The sequence below is a fragment of the Salvelinus namaycush genome, chromosome 22 (assembly GCF_016432855.1).
Source record: "Salvelinus namaycush isolate Seneca chromosome 22, SaNama_1.0, whole genome shotgun sequence".
NCBI classification, from domain to species: Eukaryota; Metazoa; Chordata; class Actinopteri; order Salmoniformes; family Salmonidae; genus Salvelinus; species Salvelinus namaycush.
Window position 1 is genome coordinate 24392794 of NC_052328.1, and position 16568 is coordinate 24409361.

The 16568-nt window shown below is 45.1% G+C and overlaps 1 protein-coding gene across 1 annotated transcript in view; it reads left to right on the top strand.

Annotated features, from left to right (window-relative positions):
- The window catches only part of LOC120017802 (formin-2-like), a 50347-nt gene that overhangs the window by 8302 nt on the left and 25477 nt on the right, over nucleotides 1-16568 (top strand). The window contains exons 4-7 of the mRNA XM_038960773.1: nucleotides 1185-2059; nucleotides 3228-3372; nucleotides 12627-12714; nucleotides 16187-16248. Coding sequence (XP_038816701.1) covers nucleotides 1185-2059; nucleotides 3228-3372; nucleotides 12627-12714; nucleotides 16187-16248 — 1170 coding nt within the window. The remainder of the gene's footprint in view (nucleotides 1-1184; nucleotides 2060-3227; nucleotides 3373-12626; nucleotides 12715-16186; nucleotides 16249-16568) is intronic.

Consider the following 16568-nt stretch of genomic DNA (forward strand, 5'->3'; position numbering starts at 1 on the left):
CTTGTAATGGTCTCCTGGACGTCACTCAGAAAGACTCGGACTGTAAAGTCAACACGAACTGTAGTATGCATAGACATGGGTGTTGTGATGTGCATCTAACTCTGTGCTCTGCACTCTACGCATGGCCTCTTTGAAGATCATGGAGACTTTGATCATCTCGTGGGTCAAGTCTTTGAAGTCTCCCCATCAATGTTCTAACTACCCAGGTGCTGGAAGCCTGGAGTCTAGACATGTGGTCTTCCCTGACCTGACCCTGACCATGACCCTGACCCTCACTTTACCCTGACCTATAGCCCTGAAACCAAACAGTGTTTGTTTACCCTTATTCACTCAGGTTGTGGCATCTACTAGGTTTGAAGTCTGAGGAATTGTTCAAAATATTGCTTTTTTGTAAGCATGTATTTTTTGGTCAAATGGTCTTCTTCTATAGAAATAGGTCCTGCATCTCACTAAATAGTAGAAAGCAGATTATTCAGTCGACGTTCCTATCGGTCCTAGACTATGATGACATCATCTATATGAGCGCAGTTGCCACTTTATTAAAGCAGTTAGATGCAGTTTATCATAGCGCACTGTGCTTTATTAAGGGCGACAGTTTTAGTACTCATCACTGCATTACCTACCAGAGAGTTGGTTGGTCCTCTTTGATGTCGCATACTGTAGGTTGATACATTGCTATATTTTCATTTATTAAGCACTTTTACAAAAAGTCCCACTATCCGTAACATCATTACTGAACTTTACCACACGTGGTCTCAGGGACGGCTAACTCTGGAAATTCCTTTGGTCTCTACTGCGTTAGGTAAATCAGCTTTTAGTTTTGTTGCACTTTATTTGTGCAACAGTCTTCAAAATGTTCTAAAATGTGATGTTCTGGTACCTCTATGGCAAATCAGATAGTTGATGAATGTGTTAGTTTTCTATGACATTTTTTTTCTTTCTGCTTGCATGTTGTATTTGAATTTGGATGTGGGTAATGGTCTCAGTATGACTCCCTGATAAAATAAAGGTATAATAAATAGTAAACTTAAAAAGCACATTCCTTGAAAAGTGTTAATGGCTTGACTGTTTACATCCATCAAAAAGGGCTTCAAACATCCCTTTATGTAATATTAAAATGTACAACGTTCTGTATTTTATTGCTTCTGCTTGAAAAGTGGTCTGAAATCCTTTTTTCGTGACAGATTTCGTCAAAGTCCGGGAATCTGTCACAAGAGGACAATGGCAGTGATATTACAGGGCTGGAGCAGACCATTAATGACTTGAGGATAAAGATTGCAGCACTGGAAATCCAGCATGCATCTCTGGAGATGGAGATCGACTCTAAGAAGAATGGGGATGGGGACAATACTGTGGCCTTGGGGGGTATCAGCCTCACAGGAAAGAAGAGGATCGAGGTTTCCGTACAGACATCCCCTTTGGAGGAGGCCTTTAGATTTGAAGTGCCTTTCAGGGGAGGGTCAATCCCCTCCTCAGCCTCTGTCCCAGCGATCTCCTCCTCCTCCCTCCCCAAACCTGAGTTTGTCTGTACCTGCCAACAGCAGCAGCAGAGTGGTACCCAGCCCCCACCTCCTCCCACCCCAGGTATACCCCCTCCTCCTCCTCCCCCTCCTCCTCTACCTCAGCTCTCTGGAGGGCCCCCACCACCTCCACCCCCACCCCTTCTCCCTGGTGTGGCTGGTCCTCCTCCTCCACCCCCTCCTCCTCCTTTACCAGGTATGGGCGGATCCTGTCCCCCACCTCCACCCCCTCCCCTGCCAGGCTTTGGACCTCCACCTCCACCCCCTCCCCTGCCAGGCTTTGGACCTCCACCTCCACCCCCTCCCCTGCCAGGCTTTGGACCTCCACCTCCACCCCCACCACCAGGTATTGGCCCCCCTCCTCCGCCCCCACCCCCCGGCGGTGGACCTCCACCTCCCCCAGGCTTTGGCCCTCCTCCCCCTCCTGGTGGATTCATGGCCACCATGGCCCAGGAGGCTGGCCCTCAGAAGGCACCCATTGAGCCCCCCAAGCCCATGAAGCCTCTCTACTGGACCAGGATCCAGCTGCATGCTAAAAAGTAATTACTAGTCCACTTTAGTCCAATGACTGTTCATACATATACAGTATGTTTATCCAAAGCTTCCTGTTTAACTACAGTATATGAGATATCCATAAACATAACGCATGAATGAGAACGTATGCAAAAGATAGAGATAGATCATTGACATTCATGGAGTCTATAGAATGGGTTTTCTACTGAAGATAAAGATCAGCCTTGTAAACCAATGCTACACAGATGGTAACCCAGTCTAAAATCTGAGAAAGATGTGGGGAAAGAGTCTGGTGAGATGTTGTTTGAGTTGAAACAGATGTTGAGATGTGCTTTGCAGTGTTGGGGAAGCTTCTCTGAAATCATAGTTTCCCAAACTACCAACACTGGAAGAAGTTAAGCTACACTAAAGCTACCTTAAGAAAAATACAGTTTACTGAACTAAAGCTAATTTGAAAAAAAAGTTCATTAAATCCAAGCTACTTCGGGAAAAATTATCAAATCTAAATCTGAAATGTCATAAACTACAAATTGCAAGAACAGATCACTCTGGGGTCAGGTGTTAACAGAATGTGTCATTTAGCCTATTAAACACAAAAACTATGTTTCAACTATGATTTACGCAGGTCTGATACCGAAAAACAAAGGAAATTCTTCCCTACTTCACAAATATTTTATTTTAATTTTGCAATAAAAGTAGTGTGTAGTTTCAGTAGTTAACTACACCCCTACATGGCCAAAACGTTATTAACTACTGAAAACACTACCTAGATTTGAATATAGTTCAACTACCACCAAGCTACTGCAAAATGAAGATACATTTCTAGTTAAATGACATGTATGTTCACTACTCCCTAACACTGGCGGTTTGGTACTGATGCACTTGGTCCGACTCCACACACATAAATTTGTCTTATAATAGCCTTCTAATTGTACTGTGAAGTGTAAATAAGTCCATCTTATGATAATCAGTGGGCATGATACATAGTGGTGTTTTTATTTATAGTTATTGGAAATGTAATGTACTGTACAGTTGTTGTCTGAAGAGGTGCTATAGTGCTGGTCTCCCTGCATTCTGGGGCTCGGTAAAGCATAACATGCCATACATTTTCAGTTGTAAGTTTGATGTATACATCACCAGGATAAAGATTAAATGAAAGCGATGTAATGCAGATCTTTCTCTCTTCTACCTGAGGGATGCGAGTGGTTCTCTGGTTTGGGAGAAGATCGAGGAACCGTCAGTGGATTTTGATGAGTTTGTCAAGTTGTTTTCCAAAAGTGCTGTGAAGGAGAAAAAAAAGCCAATATCAGACACCATCACCAAGTCCAAGGCCAAACAGGTACTGTACATTGTATGAGCGTGTGTCTGCCTGTCTGCCCTTGACTCTCTTTGGTGCCATCCCTGTCTCTTCCTCCCCTTGACGCTCTTTGGTCCCATCCCTGTCTCTTCCTCCCCTTGACGCTCTTTGGTCCCGTCCCTGTCTCTTCCTCCCCTTGACGCTCTTTGGTCCCATCCCTGTCTCTTCCTCCCCTTGACCCTCTTTGGTCCCGTCGCTGTCTCTTCCTGCCCTTGACTCTCTTTGGTTCCATTTCTGTCTCTTCCTGCACTTCTCTCCGTCACATTAATCCCCTGCCTGTAAATGACATGAGGAAGTGATGTAGCCAGAGACTGATTATGTGGTGTGAGGTCTGGCTGCCCCTGGATCCCAGGCCCAGCGAATCTCGGAGCCAGTGTGTGGCGTGTGGTTAGCAAACCCACACTGATGACTGGGAGACACTGTGGCAGCCTCGTCTGTCCTGTGATTCCTCCCCTGAGACCGCTGCTCTGTGGCTCAGATCCAATAGTCTAGCATAGCTTCCCTTTCAAACTTTTTGCTGTACTTTTCTGTCACAGCCACTGATCTAACAGCATTTGATAGATGTAAGTACCATGGTGGAGAACTAGCTAGCCAAGCACTTCCGCTCTAAGTGTTCACAGGGGAAATTAGGATAAAAAATAGGGTTTAGTAGAGTATTGGGACAGAGACTTCGTGTGCTCTTCTCTCTTGTGTGAGAGGGACTTCCTCTGTGTATTCAGTACAGACAGACTTGATGATTGATGAAGAGCAGAAAGCTAGGCTGAGTCACTTTTTATACTCACTCTCAGTCAGACCTCATTATGTCTGGATTCAATCAACCAACCGACCATACATTCATTCATCACTTGGATATGAAATTTACCTTTTTTAAAGTAATAATGGAATAGCGTTTGCAAAGCATTTTTTATGCATTATGTTGAAAGTGTTAGATATTTGGATATACCTTGTTATCATCTTTCTTCCCTCTCACACCTTCTGTCTTTGGTGTGACTGGATATGTGTCTTCATATCAGAGTGGACTGGCGACTTCACACTATACTAGCCCACTTTGTTATGTTCAATGTTAAATGTGAAACTGTAGAGAAAGAATACTGTACTCAGGCCTTTAGTTTTAGTTACATTAACAGACGTCTCCGTTTCTCTTCTGCCTCTGAGTACTTTTTCCACATCAACAAATGTTGTTTTGTGATAATTTATTCTCTTTTATGGTCTAATGAAGAACAAATTTTCCCTCAGGGTTTATTTCTGGCATGTGATGCAGGGCTTTGTGGGTTTCGTAGAAATATGTGTAGGCCAACATTGAAAACACAGTATTACTGGAATGATTGACTCATGACAGGGAGGAGACACAAATAAAACATCAAACGGTGATTGACGGGAATTAAAGATCTTTTAAAACCTAGGATTCAATTTCTGCACATGGTTTGTATGTAATATTTTCATTGAAACCATATTCCCATCAGGAAAAAGTTTTTGAATGGATAATGAACTGTACATTAATAAACAGTTTATGATGAACTAGTTATGATATACTGCAGGAGAATAGTTATTCTGTAGATCCTGTCAAAAGGATATCCAATGTGGTAGAATGATCTTCACTATGAACACATCAGACAATATTATACTGCAGTGTAATACCACCATTATGCACCTGCAATAGGAGCTTGGCCAACTGATATATTACTCTTGAAACGCTTTTTTATCATTGAAAATGACATTCTATGACGTCTACAGTGTGTTGGAGGCAGGAGGGCAGTGATGTAACTGTGTCCATGTTCTATGTTGTTGTGGTTTGTTTGATCTGGAGCACATGAAATTGGTCTGTTTGAGTCTGGGGTTTACTAGCTACCCTCCCCACACCACTTTATTACCCAGCAGCCACTCTGCTTTCTCAGTCTGACTGTGGTCAACTGGAGTGGCTACTCCACAGGAGGTTAGTGGCACCTTAATTGGGAAGGACAGGCTTGTGGTAATGGCTGGAGCAGAATCAGTGGAATGGTATCAAATACATCAAACACATGATTTGATGCCATTCCATTTTCTCCGTTCTGGCCATTATTATGAGCCGTCCTCCCTTCAGCAGCCTCCACTGGTCTACTCTACTGTGAACCGTACATGATGCTGTCCATGGTTTCACCAAGGCTGTTGGCTGTTGGTTTATCCATATACAGTGGCTTGCGAAAGTATTCACCCCCCTTGGCATATTTCCTATTTTGTTGCCTTACAACCTGGAATTAAAATAGATTTTTGGGGGGTTTGTATCATTTGATTTACACAACATGCCTACCACTTTGAAGATGCAAAATATGTTTTATTGTGAAACAAACAGGAAATAAGAGAAAAAAACTGAAAACTTGAACGTGAATAACTATTCAACCCCCAAAGTCAATACTTTGTAGAGCCACCTTTTGCAGCACTTACAGCTGCAAGTCTCTTGGGGTATGTCTCTATAAGCTTGGCACATCTAGCCACTGGGATTCTTGCCCATTCTTCAAGGCAAAACTGCTCCAGGTTCTTCAAGTTGGATGGGTTCCGCTGGTGTACAGCAATCTTTAAGTCATACCACAGATTCTCAATTGGATTGAGGTCTGGGGTTTGACTGGGCCAAGACATTTAAATGTTTTGCTTAGGGTCATTGTCCTGCTGGAAGGTGAACCTCCATCCCAGTCTCAAATCTCTGAAAGACTGAAACAGGTTTCCCTCAAGAATTTCCCTGTATTTAGCGCCATCCATCATTCCTTCAATTCTGACCAGTTTCCCAGTCCTTGCTTATTAAAAACATCCCCACAGCATGATGTTGCCACCACCATGCTTCACTGTGGTGATGGTGTTCTCGGGGTGATGAGAGGTGTTGTGTTTGTGCCAGACATAGCGTTTTCCTTGATGGCCAAAAAGCTCAATTTTAGTCTCATCTGACCAGAGTACCTTCTTCCATATGTTTGGGGAGTCTACCACATGCCTTTTGGCGAACACCAAATGTGCTTACTTGTTTTTTTCTTTAAGCAATGGCTTTTTTTCTGGCCACTCTTCCTTAAAGCCCAGCTCTGTGGAGTGTACGGATTAAAGTGGTACTATGGACAGATACTCCAATCTCCGCTATGGAGCTTTGCAGCTCCTTCAGGGTTATCTTTTGTCTCTTTGTTGCCCCTCTGATTAATGCCCTCCTTGCCTGGTCCGTGAGTTTTGGTGGGCGGCCCTGTCTTGGCAGGTTTGTTGTGGTGCCATATTCTTTCCATGTTTTAATAATGGATTTAATGGTGCTCCATGGGATATTTTTTTATCACCCAACCCTGAGCTGTATTTCTCCACAACTTTGTCCCTGACCTGTTTGGAGAGCTCCTTGGTCTTCATAGTGCCGCTTGCTTGGTGGTGCCCCTTGCTTAGTGGTGTTGCAGATGCTGGGGTCTTTCAGAACAGGTGTATATATACTGAGATCATGTGACAGATCATGTGACACATAGATTGCACACAGGTGGACTTTATTTAACTAATTATGTGACTTCTGACGGTAATTGGTTGCCCCAGATCTTATTTTGGGGCTTGATAGCAAATGGGGTGAATACATATGTACGCACCACTTTTCCTGAGTTAAAAAATAAATAAATGTTGAAACAAGTTCTTTTTTAAATTTCACTTCACCAATTTGGACTAAGTTGTGTATGTCCATTACATGATATCCAAATAAAAATCCATTTAAATTACAGGTTGTAATGCAACGAAATAGGAAAAACACCAAGGGGGTGAATACTTTTGCAAGGCACTTTATTTCAACTTGATCAGCAGTTGTAAATGTAGGTATGATTTACTTATATAGTGCAATATAGTGGCATATAGTAAAAGATAGTGATGATGATGGATATTTCTTGTACAAATGTAGGATCTTAATTTGATGGCCTTGTTGCAGGAGAACTTTCTTCCAATGCAGAAAATGTGAAACCTGTAGTGTATTTGAGGTTTAAAAAGGCTTCTGAATTTGTCATTTACACTTTGAAATTTCACACTTGATATCAACCCCTAGAGACATTTCCATTAATTATAATCGACATAATAATTAAAATGTCCTGTTGCTGCAGGATTATTTTCCTGCTTTAGCAAACTTGCTCAAATTACGATGTTTCATCTGTCCAAGAAACAATAGAGAGACTCCACAATCTAAAGCAGCTAATTTAAAGGCCCAGTGCAGGGGGATTTCCTGTGTTATATATAAATATATTTCCATAACAGCCTAGTGTGAAATTTAGAAATGGGTGATAAGCTGTTTGAAAAGACTGCCTGAATAAGAAAGAGAGGTCCAAACCTCTCTGCCGATTACAGCTAGTTTTCCGTTTTTCCCTCCCCACTCAGACCACTCACAGACAGTCCCAGCAAAATTCTTCCTTGAGAAATTGTTCTTTGATAAGAAGCTATTTTTGTTCATTTTTGACCATTTTAACTGTAAACAATCACAGTAAGGTACTTCATTGGGTAACACTTTAATTGGATAGTCCATCTGTAGATGCTCTACAGACTCTGTACAGACTATCAGTAATATTTAAACGAACTATCTACTAACCCTAGCCCTAACCTTAACCCTTATCCTAACCATAAACGTAACCCTTACCCTAACCCTTATTCTAACCCTAACTGTAACCTTAGCATGCAGTTGCTTATATAAAGATCAATAGTTGTTGATAGTATGACCATCTTTAGACCATCTACAGACCAACTTTCCGGACTATCCAAATAAAGTGTGACCCTTAATTGTTACCCAGAAATGATTTGATATTGACATAAAAAATCTTTAATATTCAGTACCAGTCAAAAGTTTAGACACACCTACAGTACCCATTCAAGGGTTTCTCTTTATTTTTACTATTTTCTACAATGTATAATAATTGTGAATACATCAAATGGTGGCTATTTAAAGAATCTCAAATCTAAATTATATTTTGATTTGTTTAACACTTTTTTGGTTACTACGTTATTCCCTATGTGTTATTTCATAGTTTTGATGTCTTCACTATTATTCTACAATGTAGAAAATAGTAAAAAATAAAGAAAAACCCTTGAATGAGTAGGTGTGTCCAAACCTTTGACTGGTACTGTATTTGTGATGTGCCAATCTATTCTCACATTGTTGTTGTGACATTTTACTTTTAAATAGTGAAGTCTCGCCATTGATAAGCACAGGCCTTTAATGCATTTTGTGGTTTGTGAAAAACTTCATTTGATAAACAAACAGAGAAAAGAACACAGTGGACGTACACTACTGTACACTTAGTGGGCCTTCCCTACTGATCTCCATATGAACTGCATTATCACTGTAACGGGTTGAAGTGATAAGTCGAGATGTATCTAAGATCTACACATTCTGGATCCTCCCATTGAAAATATGATGGATGTGGAGAACTGAAGTAGAAGGGTGTAACGCTCGTCTAATGCCTCCTCCTCGGACGAGGAGGAGGAGTAAGGGTCGGACCAAAATGCAGCGTAGGTTGAATCCATAATGATTTATTATAACAAGACGAAGCACGATGAACACTTGAATAAACTCAAAACAACAAAACGACGTAGACTGACCTAAAACATGAGAACTTACAAATACACGAAGAACGCACGACCAGGTACAGACTACAAACAACCGCTACAGTCCCGTGTGGTACGAACATACATACAGACACGGAAGACAATCACCCACAAACAAACAGTGTGAACAGCCTACCTTTATATGGTTCTCAATCAGAGGAAACGTCAAACACCTGTCCCTGATTGAGAACCATATAAGGCTAATTACCAATGAACCTAAACATAGAAACACATAACATAGAATGCCCACCCCAACTCACACCCTGACCAACTAAACACATACAAAAACAACAGAAAACAGGTCAGGAACGTGACAGAACCCCCCCCCCCCCCCCCCTCAAGGTGCGAACTCCGGGCGCACCACCTAAAGTCTAGGGGAGGGTCTGGGTGGGCATCTGTCCACGGTGGCGGCTCTGGCTCAGGACGTGGTCTCCACCCCACCATAGTCAATCCCCGCTTTCGTAACCTCCTCCTAATGACCACCCTCCAAATTAACCCCACTGGATTAAGGGGCAACACCGGAATGAGGGGCAACACCGGACTGAGGGGCAGCTCCGGACTGAGGGGCAGCTCCGGACTGAGGGGCAGCTCCGGACTGAGGGGCAGCTCCGGACTGAGGGGCAGCTCTGGCTGGTCATGGCTGGCTGACGGCTCTGGCTGGTCATGGCTGGCTGACGGCTCTGGCTGGTCATGGTGGGCTGACGGCTCTGGCTGGTCATGGCTGGCGGACGGCTCTGGCTGGTCATGGCTGGCGGACGGCTCTGGCTGGTCATGGCTGGCGGACGGCTCTGGCTGGTCATGGCTGGCGGACGGCTCTGGCTGGTCATGGCTGGCGGACGGCTCTGGCTGGTCATGGCTGGCGGACGGCTCTGGCTGATCCTGTCTGGCGGAAGGCTCTGGCTGCTCCTGTCTGGCGGAAGGCTCTGGCTGCTCCTGTCTGGCGGAAGGCTCTGGCTGCTCCTGTCTGGCGGAAGGCTCTGGCTGCTCCTGTCTGGCGGAAGGCTCTGGCTGCTCCTCTCTGGCGGAAGGCTCTGGCTGCTCCTCTCTGGCGGAAGGCTCTGGCTGCTCCTTTCTGGCGGAAGGCTCTAGCTGCTCCTTTCTGGCGGAAGGCTCTAGCGGCTCCTGTCTGGCGGAAGGCTCTAGCGGCTCCTGTCTGGCGGAAGGCTCTAGCGGCTCCTGTCTGGCGGACGGCTCTGAAGGCTCATGGCAGACGGGCGGCTTTGCAGGCTCAGTACAGACGGGCGGCTTTGAAGGCTCAGTACAGACGGGCGGCTTTGAAGGCTCAGTACAGACGGGCAGTTCATGCGGCGCTTGGCAGACGGATAGTTCAGACGGCGTTGGGCAGACGGGCAGTTCAGGCGCCGTTGGGCAGACGGGCAGTTCAGGCGCCGCTGGGCAGACGGGCAGTTCAGGCGCCGCTGGGCAGACGGCAGACTCTGGCCGGCTGAGACGCACTGTAGGCCTGGTGCGTGGTGCCGGAACTGGAGGTACCGCGCTAAGGACACGCACCTTCAGGCTAGTGCGGGGAGCAGCAACAGGACGCACAGGACTCTGGAGGCGCACAGGAGGCTTGGTGCGTGGTGTAGGCACTGGTGGTAATGGACTGGAGACACGCACCATAGGGCTAGTGCGTGGAAGAGGAACAGGGCTCTGGAGACGCACAGGAGGCTTGGTGCGTGGTGCCGGTACTGGTGGTAATGGGCTGGAGACACGCACCACAGGGCTAGTGCGTGGAGGAGGAACAGGGCTCTGGAGACGCACTGGAAGCCTGGTGCGTGGTGTAGGCACTGGTGGTACTGGGCTGGGGCGGGGAGGTGGCGCCGGATATACCGGACCATGCAGGCGTACTGGCTCCCTTGAGCACTGAGCCTGCCCAACCTTACCTGGTTGTATGCTCCCCGTAGCCCGACCAGTGCGGGGAGGTGGAATAACCCGCACTGGGCTATGTAGGCGAACCGGGGACACCATGCGTAAGGCTGGTGCCATGTATGCCGGCCCGAGGAGACGCACTGGTGGCCAGATGCGTTGGGCCGGCTTCATGACATCCGGCTCAATACTCAATCTAGCCCTGCCAGTGCGGGGAGGTGGAATAACCCGCACCGGGCTAAGCACACGTACAGGAGACACCTTGCGCTCTACCGCATAACACGGTGTCTGCCCGTACTCTCGCTCTCCACGGTAAGATCGGGAAGTTGGCGCAGGTCTCCTACCTGACTTCGCCACACTACCCTTTAGCCCCCTCCCCAAGAAATTTTTGGGCTTGACTAACAGGCTTCCTACCGCGTCGTCGTGCTGCCTCCATTCGCCGGTATCCCTCCTCACACTGTGCCAGAGAATCCCAGGCGGGCTCCGGCACTCTCCTTGGGTCGATCGCCCACCTGTCGATCTCCTCCCACGTAGTGTAGCCCAGATCCTTCTCCTGCTTCCGTGCTGCCCCCTCATACCGCCGCCTCTCGGCTTTAGCTGTCTCCAGCTCTTCACGAGGGCGGCGATATTCTCCAGGTTGAGCCCATGGACCTTTACCGTCCAGTATTTCCTCCCATGTCCAGAAATCCTGCGATCGCTGTTGTTGCTTTTCACGCTGCTTGGTCCTTGTTTGGTGGGTGATTCTGTAACGCTCGTCTAATGCCTCCTCCTCGGACGAGGAGGAGGAGTAAGGGTCGGACCAAAATGCAGCGTAGGTTGAATCCATAATGATTTATTATAACAAGACGAAACACGATGAACACTTGAATAAACTCAAAACAACAAAACGACGTAGACTGACCTAAAACATGAGAACTTACAAATACACGAAGAACGCACGACCAGGTACAGACTACAAACAACCGCTACAGTCCCGTGTGGTACGAACATACATACAGACATGGAAGACAATCACCCACAAACAAACAGTGTGAACAGCCTACCTTTATATGGTTCTCAATCAGAGGAAACGTCAAACACCTGTCCCTGATTGAGAACCATATAAGGCTAATTACCAATGAACCTAAACATAGAAACACATAACATAGAATGCCCACCCCAACTCACGCCCTGACCAACTAAACACATACAAAAACAACAGAAAACAGGTCAGGAACGTGACAAAGGGGAAATGTTCAATCACTTTAATCCGACTGAACAGGTTTATTATTTGCATAATGTTTGTGGGTGAATTGGCAACAGTGCTCTTCCCATAAAAGGAAATGATAACGGTACATTGAGGCTCAGTTCTGGCCTGTTTTGGACTTATTTTATATAGACCCACAACTACAGGGAACTCTCTTCCACCGCAACTGAAGCTAGCAGTAAAATCAGATTAAAAAACAACCAGATAAAACAATACCTCATGGAACAACACACACTCTAACACACACACTACACACACCCACACATTGTAATATTGTACATTTTATATTGTAAATGTGTAATATCTGAGCATTGTTACTTTTAATGCACAATGTCTTGATGTATTGTTGTATTTATGATGTAGTCTGTTGTTTTACTATGATGTATTAATGTATTTCTGTTTGGACCCCAGGATGAGTAATAAATACTAAATACTAAAAACTAAATTCAAAAGTTCTCTGTTTTCTCTCTCTCTCTCTCTCTCTCTCTCTCTCTCTCTCTCTCTCTCTCTCTCTCTCTCTCTCTCTCTCTCTGTCTCACTCTCGCTCTCTCTCTCTCAGGTGGTGAAGCTTTTGAACACCAAGCGATCTCAGAATGTGGGGATCCTCATGTCCAGCATCCACTTGGACATGAAGGACATTCAGAATGGTGAGTGGTGATGTTCCACATCAACACAGCATAATGAGTTCATTGCAACCAGTTACGCCCGCTCTGTAGTTACCTAAATTCAAGTTCGTTGGACAAAGCATTGACCTCGCTAGACTTCTGATGGATCTAGTCATAATTCATGTGTGTTATTGTCTCAAGTGAGAGGCCTCATTATTGAGTTATCACTAGACTTTCAAGTATGAAGGATGTGGTATTCTCTTTCTCTCTGTGTGTTTCCATCTTTCATTTGGTTTACTATATTCTATTTTATTCTGCTTTCTCTCTTTCTCTGATCTATTGTCAGTCTGTGTCCTAGTCTAAATTGCCTTTTTAAAGGGAACTACTCCAGACTTAACTGAGAATGGAATCTCCTCCTGTTATAGTCCTCTGATTGCCTCGCCATTCATCCCTCATCCGTGTGTCTAAACACTCCTTATAAGATGTACGCTGGGGAGGGTCTGTCTATCCTATAAGTTCTCTTCATAGGCTTATCTCAACGGGAGGAGGTGGGCCATACTCATCAGTCGCCAGTGTTAGGACTTTCTTTCAGCATACAGCATTAGTGTTGATTAGAGGGTACAGTATATCATGGGGTGATGAGATAGGGAAAGAGAAATACAGTGCTTCACATGTTCAGAATGATCTGGGAACCATCCACATAATGTTACACTGTTTGGGATTGTAATATGTTCTCTAAACCCCACATCTAAAGAGACAAGGGAGAAAGAGACATTTTATGAATCATAGTTTTGCTCTTCTTTTTTATGACTGTGGTATTGTTCTATAGAGAGTCATGTTAGCTCTCCATTGGTGGTTATTTAAGCAATAAGGCACGAGTGGGTGTGGTATATGGCCAATATACCACGGCTAAGGGCTGTTCTTAGCCACGAAGCATCGCGGAGTGCCTGGATACAGCCCTTAGCCATGGTGTATTGGCCGTATACCACAAACCCCCCAGGTGCCTTATTGCTATTATAAACTAGTTACCAACATAATTAGAGCAGTAAAAATACATGTTTTGTTATACCTGGGGTATACGATCTGATATACAACGGCTGTCAGCCAATCAGCATTAAGGGCTCGAACCACCCAGTTTATAATTAGTCTTCTATTTGGCTGACACTTTCATAAGACACCTCTTTGCGATGTGGGCTTCCTGTAGGCTTTTAGAGGGCTGGTCATCGTGCTAGGTGCCAGGGTTGGAACCTGGCTCAGTGCGGTATGGAGGATGCTGGAAGTTGCTGCAGGGTTTGGTCATGAATGGGAGAGATGATACAGGCTTTTCCTCTCTGTCAGATTCTCAACCCTGTTTGAGTCAGTAACTAAAACCAAATGAGTTAGAGTGAGAGAGCAGGCAGAGAGAGGGAGAGCAGGCAGAGAGAGAGAGAGAGAGCAGGCGCGGAGAGGAAGGGAGAGGCTGGCCCTGTGGTGACTGTGGAGGGAAAGAGAGTGTGAAAGGGTTTAGGGTGAAAGCTAAATAAAGAGAGAGAGAGAGAAACTGGCAGACAGAGGGTAGGGTGTGAGAGAGATCGAAATGGAGTATGTGATGGAGTCATTTGGGGGTTGAAGAAGAGATAGAGGGATTCATATTTATAGAAGAAGAAAGTTGTTTGAGGATTGTTAATTTTCTCTCACAGCAATTTCCTGTTGACAGACATGGAAAAACGAAATAAAATAAAGATCTGACAGTTTTGCCTGTTTGGCCAGATTGACCACAGTACAGAAACACCAAAAGGCCTTTACAAAGCAATTTCCAAATCCCCAGTGATTTCCTACAGCTCAAGGCCAGCCATATGAATGATTGGAAGAGGATCACAACTGGGTTGATGCTGTGTTTACTTGTTTTCAGATCCCCATTAGCTATTGCAAAGGCAGCAGCTATTCTTTCTGGGGTCCACAAAAAACACAAAACATGACAAGTAATGAAACACTGGGCCTCCCGAGTGGCGCAGTGGTCACTGCATCGCAGTGCTAGAGGCGTCACTACAGAACCTGGTGCGATCCCAGGCTGTGTCGCAGCCGGACGCGACCGGGAGACCCATGAGGCGGCGCACAATTGGCCCAGCGTCGTTAGGGGAGGTTTTGGCCGACTGGGATGTCCTTGTCCCATCGAGCTCTTGCGACTCCTTGTGGCGGGCTGGGCGCATGCACGCTGACTTTTGGTCGCCAGCTGTACTGTGTTTCCTCTGACACATTGGTGCAGCTGGCTTCCGGGTTAAGCGACCAGTGTGTCAAGAAGCAGTGCGGCTTGGCGGGGTCGTGTTTCGGAGGACGCATGGCTCTCGACTTTCGCCTTTACCGAGTCCATACGGATGTTACAGCGATGGGACAAGACCGCAACTATCAATTGGATGTCATGAAATTGTGGAGAAAAAGGGGTAAAAAGTACAACAACAACAAAAAAGTTACGAAACACTAGTTCACTGATAGACAGGTCGGCAAAAATACCAATTGTTTACACATAGATGTATGTGTTAGGTCAGTGGTTAGGTGGTGAACAGTAACTACAAAGGCTTTCATAGAACACTCATTCAACTGATTTATCTACACATATATTCCAGGGAGTGTTACATTCTGCTTCTATTACATAGGAGATTGTGTGCAAAAGTTTCAGCTAGGAATGCATGTGTCATGCAAGTTCATTAACCTTTCGTAATCAGAAGTACTGCAGGAGAGCCTGAATATGTCATGTTTATTATATCCTGTTCCTTTTTAGATGAGCTTTGTGACAGTACTTCAACATAGATGAGATGATATACGTATGTGGTCTCTCTGTGCTCAATGCATACCTCAACACGTCAGGTTAAACAAGCTAGACCCCCAGGCTCTGTTTATCTTTAACATTTACTTTCAAAGGACTACACTCACAGGTGCGAGGTCCTTGCGTTGAGACAAAAAGGTGACATCATACACTGAAATTCAAACACAGCGCTATTTACCTAGACAGATTTTTCAAGAACCCACATTTATGTTTTAGTTTATGACTTCCAGTGTGATACTCAATTCCAATAGTACCTGTGGTGTGAGAAAGCAGTCTGTACTGCAGTGTGTGAGATGTGTCACCAGCTCATCAGATGGCCAGCAAGAACAGCCCTTGTACCAACAACCTAGAAAGCAAGTGTAATGTAGATATGTGTTTTGTACTGTAGATTATTCATGTATTGAAGTCACTGTGCGCTTACCAGCAACAGGCCAAAATCTGTTTCTCATATTTGTCATGGATCAAAATAATTTAGTAGGGAAATGGGACTGTAATCAGTCTAGATATCTTGACATTAGTTATCTTTTAGTCCAAAATGAATGATAACTCAGTCAGGGGGCTAAATGTACTGTATGAGTGTATTGGCAGATCTGCCAAGGCTGAACACATGCTGTTGTTATTCGTGTCATGACTGGTTAAGATTTCTTTGTAAGATGGGACCAAAATAGATATTAGCATTAAACGCTACCTATTCTTTCCCTTCCTTTCAAGCCATTCTGAACATGGACAACACTGTGGTGGACCTTGAGACCTTGCAATCCCTGTATGACAATGTAAGTTGTTTGAAATATATTAATGATTATACACTACGCTTTTTCATTGGTAAACGTTTGATGACACGAACTGTCACTGATGAAAAAAAAGCCATGTTTTGGGCAGTGTTTCTCAACCTCCGGTCCGTGGACCTGTGGCGGTCCGCTGGTCCCTGAGCTGGTTAACTGACACTAATTTAGTCAGCACTACAGTGAAAAAACGTAACTTGCCGGTCCCTGACAGAGGAGGGACCATGGCTTGCCGGTCCCTGGTATCAAAAATGTTGAGAAACAGAGCGCATGTGGAATATGAAAGGTTCATCAATGGACAGGCAAACGTG